At 41.6% G+C, this 13,702-nt stretch overlaps 1 protein-coding gene across 3 annotated transcripts in view; it reads right to left on the bottom strand.

The window, feature by feature from the left end:
• LOC146563538 (NACHT, LRR and PYD domains-containing protein 12-like) overlaps positions 1-13,702 on the bottom strand; it is a 41,269-nt gene that overhangs the window by 14,715 nt on the left and 12,852 nt on the right. For all 3 annotated transcript variants that reach the window (XM_085290703.1, XM_085290704.1, XM_085290705.1), the window contains 2 exons: positions 8,411-8,584; positions 1,948-2,127 (listed from right to left, as the gene is read on the bottom strand). In XM_085290703.1, the coding sequence (XP_085146829.1) occupies positions 1,948-2,127; positions 8,411-8,584 (354 nt within the window). The remainder of the gene's footprint in view (positions 1-1,947; positions 2,128-8,410; positions 8,585-13,702) is intronic.

The raw sequence follows: 13,702 nt of genomic DNA, 5'->3' as shown, positions 1-13,702 counted from the left end.
GAAGGTTCAGAATGTAGAAGTTTAGAAAATGGAAACTCCAAACAGCTGAAGCCAACAGGGAGCAGCTTCAAACAAACACAACAAGAGAAAAAACTCTGAATGTTTCACATTAAAGTCGTACATTTCTAACAAGAGTATTTTAAAGACAGCGTCACTGATGATCATCTTCTGCCCAGTAAAACTTTGGTTTTCCACATGTGAGTGTTAATGATGCACAAAGACTGTGAGTGCAAAGACGGAGCGAGGAGGATGACAGAGAGATGGTACAGGAGCATCAAGAACCCGGCGAGGAAATGAGCAGAAGGATTTTGGAGCCTGTTGGATTGAAGCTTTCACAGAGACGTGTTTGACTGGACACCACCAGGACAGACTTTTAATCCCAGGATTTGGATGAGCTTTCTGTCTTTATCGTCACAAATGATGCTGTAACTCTGTGACTGTCCTGGAACTGTCAGCAGTATGGTTACGTCCTTTTGACCAGAGTTTCCACAGCTCTTATAACAGCAGTGTACATTCACCTGCAGGCACACGCTGCCTCTGCTTCAGCTCTGTTTATGAAGCACAAACTGCAGGAACCAAACTCAGACTGGCTCATTTCAATCATGTCTGCTTACAAAGACACTTTGAAACTCTTATCAGTATGTTTCCTGTCCTACTAGGAGGGATCAAACTCTGGACCTTTGTTGTGGATCAGTGAAGGATGCTTAGAAATCCCTCCTGCTGCCTGAGCTTGAACATCATCAGCACTTTAACACTGAGCAGAGGGACGTGGAAAACGCCTTCTGTCTTTATCTGACTGAACGGTTTCATTATGTGGGCTGAAGAAAATACAGTTGTAGACTATATTTATATGAAACATGTATATTTAATGCATTTAATGTATTTGAACCGTATTTAATGCATATTACAGGATGTAACAGCTGCATATGTGTCAACAATAACGGCTTTGATTTTGCCCCCCTAAGAACATTTCTGTAGATCCGCCCCTGCAGCAAACGTGTGTGAGAGCAGCCACGGCCCGCTCCTCCATGGTTTCATTCACACTCATCTCATACTGAACACACACACTTTGTAGGAATCATCAGTACTTTGACTGTTTCTCAGGTTAGCCATCTGTAGAAATGATGTCAGTCTGACTCGTCACATGTTTGGAGGCGTGTTTGATGTTTGCTCTTCTGGAAACTCTCAGTATCAAATGTGGACGATGCAAAGGAGACACGCTTCATGTATGTATGGACCTGTTTCTGTAGCTGCCACCATCATTCAACATGTTTGTACATCAGCTTATCAAATCCTGTCTGCCGTCTTTATTTATTACTCTTCACCTGCTTCACTGTCACTGTGTGGGCGGAGCTGCCTGAGCCCCGCCCACACAGACAGCTCCTCTCTGGAGCTAAACTTCTGCTTCATCTCCGCCTCTTTTTTTCATCCTCCACCTCTCTTTTCTCTTCTTCAGTGTTCTGCAGCCACGGAGCCTCACAGCCGTTAGCACGCCCATACCTGAGCAGCTAGCATTACCCAGCATGCCATGCAGCAGTGTCAGTTTGCAAATGTGCAAGAATTCCTGCTCCAAACTGTTTCACAGGTTGCTGTGTGCTGTGACCTTTGACCTGCTAAAGACAGTCAGCTGTGGATTATTCATTGTTGTGTCTGATACTTAGAACTGTGAGGAAGAAGCTGCACAGTTAATCAGGGTCCCCTCTCTCTGAATTAGGAAAGGTGGGCAGGCCGCGTGTGGGCCGCGGGCCATACATTGAGTACCACTGTTTGAAATGTGAACATTGTTCTGCTACAGTCAATGGACTAAACCAGAGAAGAAGAAAACAGACTTTACCATGAAGATCCTCAGTGTGGATCAGTATAATATCAGCCTGATGTCTGCAGTTTAGTGTCAGCACAACTTTCACATCATATTCATCTCAGCACAACTAAAACATGCTGACTGACCTCAGAGTTTCAAATCGACATCGTGGATTCTCCAGAAAACCACACAGATGCTTCACTCCTGAACCCTTCAAGTTTCTGTAGGTTCCACTCAGGTCCACCTCTGTGAGATACGAGGGGTTGGACTTCAGCGCTACTGCCAGATAATCAAGGCCAATATTTGACAAACCACAGTCCTTCAATCTGTATAAAGAATGAAACATGCAAGTTTATTAGACAAAGTGCTTGAAATCATTCAGTGTTTCATCATCTGTTCAGAGCTGAAGAAGGTTCAGAATGTAGAAGTTTAGAAAATGGAAACTCCAAACAGCTGAAGCCAACAGGAAGCAGCTTCAAACAAACACAACAAGAGAAAAAACTCTGAATGTTTCACATTAAAGTCGTACATTTCTCATAAAAACAGGACAACGACTTGAAAAAGTCGTGTTTTTCCTTCCAGGAACCACATGGCTTCACTTTTAAAGGTGAAGTGTGAAAGAAATGGACATATTTGAAGTCAGACACCTTTTTCCAGTCACATTATTAAAGCAGACAAACTACAAGCTCATTTTCATTCCAACAAGTCATCTTCTGACCTGGACTAACAACACTGGTCTCTATGTGCAGCTGGCTGTGAGACCAGTGCTCAGGGAGCGTCTACAAAGTGCAACACTGAAAGAACATCACACACTCATTTGCTTCCAGCACTTGCACACAAACATCTACTGTCATTATTCATATTTCTGCTCCTCTGGATTCACACGGAGCCTCTGCTCTATAATTACTCGTTGCCATGGTGATTCGTAGTATGCGGCTCCATAACTCAGACTGAGCATGCTCAGAGCAGATTGGCCCAACTCTGATCAGCTGATCTGGAACAGGAAACTGTGCTATATGTACATTATTATATCTACATTTGAATCTCAACACTCACAACACTCCAGTAGGAGCAGCCATCGGCCATCAGCTGTGCAACACTCACACAAATATATCAACTGTGTTTAATATTTTGGCACGTAGATCATTTATGTGCTTCAGCTCTTCTTACATTTTACCACCAACATGTTTCAAAAGGAGCAGCTTTTACTTTGAAGGCCAGCTGTCTCTGTTTCCTGTTTTCATTGTTGGATAATGGAACAATTCGATGCTTCAGTGCATTGAATTGTGTTACAAAAAATAAGAAAAGTTTTCACGTTGTTCAGGCAGAATCGAGTGTTGAAGAATGAATTCACACGTCAATAAACATTTTCATTAGAGTTAGGCAGTGAACTGCTCATGCTCCATTCAATTGCATCACAAACTATTGGAATTGGATCCAACTTTGTGAAGCAGATTTCTTCTCAGCTGCTGTTTTGAACATTTCCTCATGAACTGTATTAAACTCTGTAAATGAACTGAGTACTATTTCTACATTTGAAACTATGGATTCATTCACTTCTGTACGTTAGTGTATAAATGAATGTTAGACTGGGCTCCATGGAAACACTTGGACTGGTCTCAGCTGCCTGCTTTCTGTAGTCATTCCAACAGAGTCCTTTCTCTTCTCCAGCTTCTGTTTGAAATCCTCTCACAGAGCCTGCTTTGTTATGTTTGTGCCTGTGTTAGGCTGCTCTGCGCTGCCTCATTCACATCCTGTTGTAGTTGTTACGTAATTTATCATAACATAATTGTTGATGTAGGTTACAAATAAGTCTTATATTGAATCGAATTGAATTCGTTGTGCTATGCTGCTTTGTTCACTGTGGCTTTGCGGGCTAATGTTTGTTGTGTTTTGTAGGAAAACCAGCCTACAAAATGCTGGAATGCGATCCAGACTGGGCACCCTCTATCAACCTGGGTCAGACAGAGTTTATAGCTGCTACCACAGCGGGATTTGATTGGTTAAGAGAGAGTGCGAGATGAAAACAGCCACGAAAAGTCCCACATATATGTGCCCAAGTGTTGTATTGAAGCAATCAAGTGATGAATAACTGTTTTCCAGTTATTTTGCAATGTTTTTTTTGTTTTTTTTGCATTGTTGATTTGTTTTTCACCGAAGCAGCTAATAAAGCATAATGGAATAGAATTTTTCCTCTTTCTTGTAAGATTCTATAATAGAATGAAACAATAATGCCAGTTATAAATAAAGACAATAAATTGAATCAATTACGAAACACTTATTTTATTTCTATTAGATCTGAAAATGTTGTGTAATACTACAACCTGAAACAACAAATAGACGCGTTGGCCTGTACAGGAGATAAAGGAAAAAAAATTAACAACAGCTGTGAAATGGAATAGTCCAAATCACCAGTAAACTGGACCTGGGCTTGTTGCAGGGATCTGAAGTTACTAAACATTTTGTGAGTGTATGTACTCACACTTAGGACCATATGATAATAAATATGTGCGTGATGAAAGTTGGGCAGCACGCTAACGTCCTTACTCCACTCTGTATGCTCGTATAGGTCTAACCCTTTCACTCCTTTGATTTTTTCCTCGTACTTTTTTTTGCCTTTTCGTCAAGTCTGTCTTTGTACGAACCTGCCGTGTTCTCCGTCGTTTTGTACATAACTGTTTTTGGGGCAAATAAAATGCAAGTAGCGATTAAAACTGCAGAATTAATGATTACTGGTGCTGGAAATACTAGCGCTTGATGCAGTGTTTTGATTTTGTTGCCACGGGTACCCACAAAGCAATGCGCGAAAGTCACGTGGTCTGTCAATCTCTATTCACCACTCATCCAACGTGTGAAACCTGCTGTGAGGACAATTAAAGTGTGGCCAGAGGGGACAGACGCAGTGCTCCAGGACAGATTAAAAACACAGACTGGTATAGGGCTTTGGAGCGTGATGTCACAGGAGGCGGGCCACGCCCCCCGCCGCCATGATATTGATTGAGATATATATATATATATATATATATATATATATATATATATATATATATATATATATATTTTAGGGGTGCAACGATACACAAAATTCACGGTTCGATACTTTGGTGTCACGGTTCGATATTTTTTCGATACAAAAAAAATGTTCATGCCTTTTTAATTTGTCATTTATTAAAATTATAAATATATATTTTAACTCAAAAGTACAGTTTTTAAATTTAACCTTAACCCTTGTGTGTGTTTTTTATTTTGACAGCGAATGCGCACCTGCGGACCACTTATGTGCAGCCCTGGTTATTTAGCTCGTCATATTGCAGCCACAGAAATTCTTTTGTCCATGAAACCATAAAGCTGCACTTTCTTTTTGCCTTATAGTCTGATTTGTCATAACTTTTCCGTTTTGTGGTAAGCTTTTCTTTGGCTGTCACTTCTTCACCCTGACCTGTCTTATTTGGCTCAGCAGAACTAAAATATATATACTGCTGCTTTTACACACGCACTCACATAAGCTCAGCGATTCTCTGCGCGATCAACCTCTCACATGTTTAAGCTTGCTGCGGGAGATTTCACTTGTCATGTTTGCATAGTAAGCTAACGATTAATAAGACGATGTCAGAGGAATTGGTGCACAAATTTTCATCACTCACAGATCAGTGCTGTCGCTCTCTATACACAGTTCGCACGATTGCAAAGTGAAAGCAAAAAAACAAGCGCAAATTCAAATGCGATTTCAATATGTCACATATTGACAGTGGCTCACCGATGCCAATGACATAATTACCCAGCTACATTTCTGAAAGAATGCAAAAGCATTGACATATATTTTTCCTTCCTACAATAGCCCGACGGGCAGGGAAGAGAGATTTTGGTAGCCCGACTGAAAAGATCGCTAGCCCGGGGACGTCGGGCTAGCAATATTGCGAGCCCTGTATCTGATTGAGGAATCACTCATCTTTGGAAAAGAGAGTTTATTACAGAGAAATGTCTCTTTCCAAAATAAAAGCTATACTATCTTCTGGGCTATATTCTCAGCAGCATATTAAACAGCTGTCTAAATGACTCGGCTAAAGTTAGTAGCATGCTTGTTGTTTTTGTCTGCTTCCACTTGTCTTTGCACTAGGATGATGTCGGCGTAAATGTGCAGTCATATTCGTTGTGTTCCCACTAGTGCTTTCAGGTTAATCTCGTTGAAATGACCTTAACGCCACAACAAGGCAAATCTCCGTTAACGAGCTACCGCCGATCGCCCCGTGCATGGGGCTAGACGGCCAACACGTTAACGAGCTAACTGCGCTAACACACTAGTTCCCACCCATGTAATTGAGCATTGCATGGCACATCCAACATACTGTTTTACTTTAGTCCATGACTCGCTTACCTTCAGGGTCATACGTCACATGAAAACCAAAATAATTCCAAACACCAGATCTGAATGAGGGTGGGGGAGGTCCATGTTGCAAGGAGAGCTTAACTTCTGTCTCGCTAGCTTGCCCTGCTCTCTTCCTTCTGACTATGCTGTCTGTGTTGAGCGCTCAGTGGATCTGCGCTCGACAGTGCAGCCTAGGCGGAGTAGTCGAACGCAGATTCACTGAGCGCTCAACACAGACAGCATCGTCAGAAGGAAAGTTGATAAAATAAATTACAAATTTTGTATTGTTCGATACATATGCGTACCGAACCGAAAGCACTGTATCGAACGGTTCAATATCGATACGAATATCGTTGCACCCCTAATAAAAAAAAAATATATATATATATATATATATATATATATATATATATATATATATATATATATATATATATATATATATATGCAAACTGTATCTTGTTGCCTTGTACTTGTGACATGTGCAATGTAGAGCTGGGCGATATGAGATTTTTTCATATCACGATATGTTTTTTTCATTTCAGGCGATAACGATATCTATCACGATATAAGCCAAATAACTATATTTGTACGATTTAAATGTGCCGTTGCTCACAAGTAAAATGTGAAATAATCAGCAGCTTGTTTTTATTTAAATATTTATTTCCCATAATAAGTTCAACAGGGTAGATGTACTTAAGGAACATGAGACTTTTTCAGATAAATAAAGGCAAATATTGCAAACTACACAAAAGGCAGCCGCTAAAGCGTTTAAGTTTCAAAATGGAACAAACGAAACAGACTACTAAATTGTCAATTCCACTTAGAAACAAAATATTAATTCTAAAAATAAATCTTAGTTTGTTTTACAGAAGAACAGACAAAACTGACTAACTTTTGTCAATATCAAATAAACTGAGAACTAAAAGGAAATTCTCAATCTCTCCTTGTTGTATAGCTGAGCTTTTCAAACTGTTGTAACAGTTACTTTAGTCTGACAAAAGCCGAATGACGAATTAGCGCTTCCAGTCAGAGACTGAGGCTACGTCCACACGTACACGGGTATTTTTGAAAACGGAGATTTTCCGTTTTCGTTTTAAAAAATAATCCCGTCCACACATAAAGGCAGAAATGAAGGAAAACGCTGCTATGAACATGCCAAAGCAGCAGGTGGCGCTAGATTCCTAACCGTGCAGAAATGTTGGCCAATCAGAAGTCTAGAAGCCTCGGTGGGAAAAAGTAAACAAAGCTGCGGCATAGAAGCAGAACCGAGCCGTATGTGTGGAGGGACAGTAACTGTGTGTATATGTAAGCATTTAAACACTGCAGAGAGTAGAATTAACAGTAACAGTATTGTAGAAATTCATTTCACCGAAACAATAACGTGCCGCACAGTGTGACGCATGCACCAGTTTATTGTATTTCCAGACTTGTTTTCGGCACAATTTACAGTGCGCGCTACTCTGTTTTTTGTCAGACTTGAAATAGCCGAAATACCTTCACACTACGGAACTTCTATGGCTCTTCCGTTCGACAATCTCTCCGGCATTGGAACCATCATCTGTTTTCTCTTCGGTCACGCTCGGTTGATTTTTCTAGTCGGCACACTCATTTCCTCCATTATGCGCTGGCTCCATTACCCGCTGGCTGCTTCCCAAACAAACACACGTGCGGCTTGGCACTTGTGCTGTACGTAACGCGACGTGACGCTGCGGCTGTGATTGGTTCGGCTCTGCGCTACTTGATTTGGATTGGCTGACCTTTTTTTTTTTTTTTTTTTTTTTTTATTAAGAGGACAAGAGCGGCGAGGTCTATCGCGATAGCTTGATTTCTCTATCGAGTAAAAGTTATATCGCGATACATATCGTTATCGTTCTATCGCCCAGCTCTAGTGCAATGACAATAAAGTTGAATTCTATTCTCTACAGCCTCATCAGTACTGACTTCATCTTCACTGACTGATGGAGGCTGAAAAGCTGTCCTGTCAAATATCTCCCCGTCACCACTCCACTTCTGTAAGTCTTTAAATGAACCCTTGTCAAGTCTATCACTTCTATTTGCAGCCAAAAGGAAAAACTGTTGCTCAGTCGTTTGGAAAGACACAACATTTCTGAAAGCACTCAAACTTCTTCACATTTGTCTTCAGACACATCCTGAACATTTAGGAACTAAAGAAAGGTTCAAACATCAATCAAAGATCTGAAATATAGAAAAACAACAACAGCTGCAGTCAGTGAACTCACCTCAGAGTCTCCAGTCGACAGTTTGGACTCTTCAGTCCAGCACACAGACGCTTCACTGCTGAATCCTGCAGCTTGTTCTCACTCATGTCCAGCTCTGTCAGATGGGAGGGGTTGGACTTCAGAGCTGAGGCCACAACTTCACAGTGAGTCTCTGAGAGTCCACACTGAGTTAGTCTGCAGTGTTGGGGAATAACGGAATACATATACCGGCGTTACGTATTTAAACAAAATATGAGTAACAGTTTAAAATGTGGTATTCAGAACACAGTTACTTTGTTGAAATAAATGGATTACACAGCAGTCTTTTTCTGTTTCATATATTAGGCTGTCCCCTCTCTATTTTTGGGAATTCCAGGATGGGGGAAACCCAAACAAAACACGCATTAAGAGGCTCTAATGCCTGTGTCTCAATCTTGCGGCCCATGTCACCTCTACTTGCAGTCTGCAAAATGAAAAATTATAATTCAAAAAACTATTTAATATGAAGGCAATAGGCAGAGTGTTACAGGCATCGCCCTAAAGAATGTAGCCTCATGGGCAGTGTAGTCCGTGCTGCAGGGAGAATGGACTGTCATACCCGTGATGTGTCGGTGAACGAGGGAGGGAGAAAAAGGTGGTGTTGGCCGTCTGATTGGGATCTGGGATGCGGGGCCTCCCTGCTGCTGCGGAGCCTGGGGCGGTCTGCTTGCCTCCACCCCGGAGGAAAGGGTAACATCTCCTGCGTCTAGGTGCCGTTTCCCCCTCTGGGGGCGAGGGTACCTGGACCCAAGGTATAGAGTATGTTTGGGGAGTGTGATTGTGTGTACATGTCCATTTATGTCTATCCCTACATTGGGTGAGTGCTAAGTATTTGTACATGTGTGCATGAGAGTGGGAATGCATTTTTGTGTCTGTGTGTGCCTGTTTGTCTGTGTCTATATGTCAGGTCGGGTCTTAGACTCCACCTCTCTGGGAACTCCCAGGCCCTCCAAAGTATGGAGGCCTATCTCCCCTCACCACACTCCCTGCCGGTAACTGATACCCTCAGGGGTCGGTGCGTTGGTGGTTCTTGGTGTCCGGGGCTGGGCTCTCACGTATGTACCAGCTCACTCCCGGTGGCTACTTTGCGGGGCCTGGCGCCTGTTGCTCGGTCAGGCCTCTTCCGGTGCCGTAGGGGGCCCTTGGGCCTCCGGCCTCTGGGCCTGCGACTCGGTTCACTCTGGCACAGCTGGCTGCCGGCAGAGCCGGCGGGCACACCAGTGCAGCCCCCTCTGGCTTCTGCTCCGTGGCTACTGGGTGACCCCTCGTCTGGGGCTCTCCTCAGCACTTGCCAGGAGGGTGGCACAGATGCCCTTCCGGTGGTCCTCCTTGGGCTCTCGTATTCTGGGGTCTCTGGATGACTGGGGCCAAGATCTCCTTCATGCCTGCTTCATGCCCTGGAGGACGGGCTATGGCTCTCTACACCCTATAGCAGACCATTACATGGGGAAACCTTTTGAATACAAGCATGCTGATCCACACAGGGGTGCACACGGGTGTTCAGAGACATAAACTACACCTTTCTTGGCTGCTACCTCAAAGCACATTGTGCGCTGTCGGTCCTGCGTGCTGCACAACAACATTCAATATTTAGTATTTACTGCTGTTTACACTTATCTAGATTAACGCGATGGTGTTGTGTTTAGTATGTTGCTCTGTGTTTTTTGCTTGTTTTCTCTTCTTTTTCTCTCAACAGGTGATCCAGGAGATTTTTTTTTCTCTCTCTTTTTAAGTGCTCTTTCTCACTGTCCCTCTTCCCTTTGTTTTTCTTTTCCTTCATCTTTCTTTCTCCCTTTCCTATCCCCCAGTCATGTCTGTCCCGTCCGTAACAACTGAAAATAAAATAATAATAATAACAACAAAGGTCGATCAAATGGACCAATACGGCAAGGCCGCAATGATCCACTTGGTTAAGTAAATCCATTGGGTATTCTTGTTAGCCTTCAGACAACAATTCTGACGGCTAAAGAACCAAATGGGATAGGACAAAACAACAACAACAAACAAAAACAAAACAAAACACAAAACAGAGTGACGTCATAATCTCTTGAACATCTTCACATCTGTACTTCAGCTCCTCTTACTGGTCTATATGATGGACTGATTATCCTGGACTTTACATGTTAAAGGAATTCTAAACTCAATTCTGTATTTAACAAGGATGTATCGGAGAAATAGATTTTATTTCCTGGAATTAGGGGTGTGATGACATTTAAAATAACAATGATTAAAAAATAAAATATCACGCCTGGTACAATCCCAGGACCCTGTTACAGGAAGCTAAGAGGCTCCGAGTTTGTTCACCCTGAACTGACGGAAATTGGGTTTACTGTTTTATAAAGAAAGTAAACTTAAAGTCTGATTCAGTTACCATGGTAACAGAACCAAACTGAACCATTAAGTAGAGTTTTGACTTATCCAAGTAACTTCACAGTTAAACCTGAATTTTCTGTACCACGAAGTCGGTTCAGTTTTTACTAGAGATGGCACGATGCCACTTTTTTATGTCCAATACCGATATTATAAATTTGGAAATCTGCCGATACTGATGTGAATCCAATAGTGTATTTCATAATCAATAAAACTGTTTTTATAAATATTTTTCTACATTTTGTACAAGTTCATACTCAAGTTTTAAAAAACAAAACATTAAAGCTATTCTGTTATACCTGCATCAGGGTTCATATGCCTTTTTCAGGGTCAAATTCAAGCACTTTTTAAGCACTTTCAAGGTTCCTTTTCAAGCTTTTCCAGCACCCCCCATGTGAATTGAACTAGGGCTGGGTATCGTCACTGATTTCTAGAATCGATTCAATTTCGATTCACAAGGTCCCGAATCGATTCGATCCACGATTCGATTTAATTCGATTCGATTCGATTTAAATCTGGGAAATTTTGACAGTCAGAAGTATAATTCAGATCAGGACATTTACATATTTTTGTATCTATAAAAAGGAAGCTGACACTCGCAAGACTTTATCCAAGGTGTGAGCATCACAGCAGATGCCTTTGTGTCAAAGTAGCTGAAGATAAAACACAGAAAAACATGAAGGTGATTTTCCTGGCCTGGGATTTTATAAAAATATTCTGCAGTACATCAAAAACGAAAGAAAACCATTAATTAATGAACATTACCTCTGACGTTACAGCGGTTTTATTAGACACACGGCTAAGCATTTTGCATTTTGAATAATATTAAAAAGTTTCAATTTGTTCAGTATTGAACAGCAGAAATGAGGTTTTCTTTTCGGAAGAATGTAAAAGGGAAAAAAACAGCGGCCGACAGCCTGTAAACAGCGGTAGACTTGTGCGTAACAAGCAAGCGAATAATGAAGAAAGGGAAACTGTTCGAGAGAGAGAGGGTGGGGTGGGGGGGGGGGGGGGGGAGGGAGAGAGAGAGAGCTGCGCATCGCAATGGAAGCAAAACAGTAAAAGAGTGAATTCATGACGATGTTTATGTGAAGCGTTTGGATCTTCTTTTGCTGCTGGTTCGGTCAATATTGTTTGGAGAGAGATCAAACTAACAGCTTTAGAATCAGCGCATAAAGGGCGTGAACACAAAGCGCGGACCCGCCGACAGATCAGAGTCAGCGAGCTGTCGGCTTTCAGCCCCGACTGTGAGAAAGGCGACATCTAACTGATTCTGATCCGCGGGTCAGAATCAGTACCTGCTCTCATTTACTGTTTGGTGGTTCTTGAAATTTTGTGAGATGTCACCAGAGATTCTGGCATTTCGGACAAAATAAATTTATATTAAAAAATCGATTCAGGATTTTAATGAATCGATTTTACGTTATCCAAGCCAGAATCGATTTTAATCGATGAATCGATTATAAAAACCCACCCCTAAATTGAACTATATGAACAGATCACAGTTCAATTCAACATATAACACTTTAAGAAATCACAAGCATCTACTTAAAATCTATTGAATTTATTATCCGTGATATTATTATGTACAGTTCCAATGGTTTTTGTTCATCTCCCTTAAATACACAGGCAGCCTTAAAAGTATGAAATATTCATATACAAATACACATATAAATGTGTGTACTGTCTCAGTGGCTGATAATGAACCACAGGCCTCTGTGTGAGCTTGAAGACATTTATAATGTTTAAGTAGTTTAATGTGTAGGTGCTGACCATAAACACATTTTGAATGAAAGCCAGGGAACTTTGGTAGCACAGAAACAAGTGGCTATTTTTTGTGACCATATGGATCAGTCGCTCATTTTAAAATTTAAAATACGAGTAGAAAGTGATATTTTTGACTGTAAAAACCACAAGCATGTTTAACGAATCATTTTCATAACTTGAAATACAAATAGAAATTGTACATTTAAAAAAAATGCACAAGTTTTGCAAACAAAGTTATATGGTACTATTTACCTAAAAATGCAGCCAAGGCTCAGACGTTTTTCATATAACCATTTAAAACTATTTACAGAATAATCAGCTGTTCTGCATCAAATAAGAAGGTACACAAATTATTTATGCAACTCCAAAAAATTGTTTGTGTTCACTAGAAGACAGATGAGAACAGCACAGGGATAAACCTGCAGGTCTGACAGCAGTTGTGTCACTGCAATGTGCCTTTGGTGGCTTTTTAGCACCAATTGTGACGTTCACTAGTAGAACTGACACACAAAACAAAACAAAAAACTACACTACACACTAACTACACTAGAGAACACACTAACTCAATACTCCAAACACGGTAAACATCACAAATCTCTCACATATCAAAACACTCTCCCTCTCGCTCTCTCTCGCTGGTCACTAAAACTTCCCTCTCTTCCCAAACAACCAAATGATAAATGGCCTGTATTTGTAAAGCACTTTACTGGTCCCTAAGGACCCAAAGCGCTTTACACATTCAGTCATCCACCCATTCACACACACACATTCACACACTGGTGATGGCAAGCTACATAGTAACCACAGCCGCCCTGGGGCGCAGTGACAGAGGCGAGGCTGCCGGACACTGGCGCCACCGGGCCCTCTGACCACCACCAGTAGGCAACGGGTGAAGTGTCTTGCCCAAGGACACAATGACCGAGGCTGTCCAAGCCGGGGCTCGAACTGGCAACCTTCCGATTACAAGGTGAACTTCCAACTCTTGAGCCACGAATGCCACATGTTGCCATATCATTTTTTGATTGGTCGACATGGTAAATTTTTCCACCAATAGGGATGGAGGGTTTTTCTTTTTTTTCACTCATAAGCAAAGCGTGTTTGCTAGCGCTCTCCTTAGAAAACACAGTTTTTACCGTT

This window comes from Mchenga conophoros, linkage group LG11 (genome assembly GCF_057382185.1).
Source record: "Mchenga conophoros isolate Kocher_MC1m ecotype Shallow Benthic linkage group LG11, M_conophoros_male_GT1.1, whole genome shotgun sequence".
Taxonomy (NCBI): Eukaryota; Metazoa; Chordata; class Actinopteri; order Cichliformes; family Cichlidae; genus Mchenga; species Mchenga conophoros.
The sequence above is the reverse complement of the archived record's forward strand: the minus strand, read 5'-3'. Positions and strand labels throughout refer to the sequence as shown.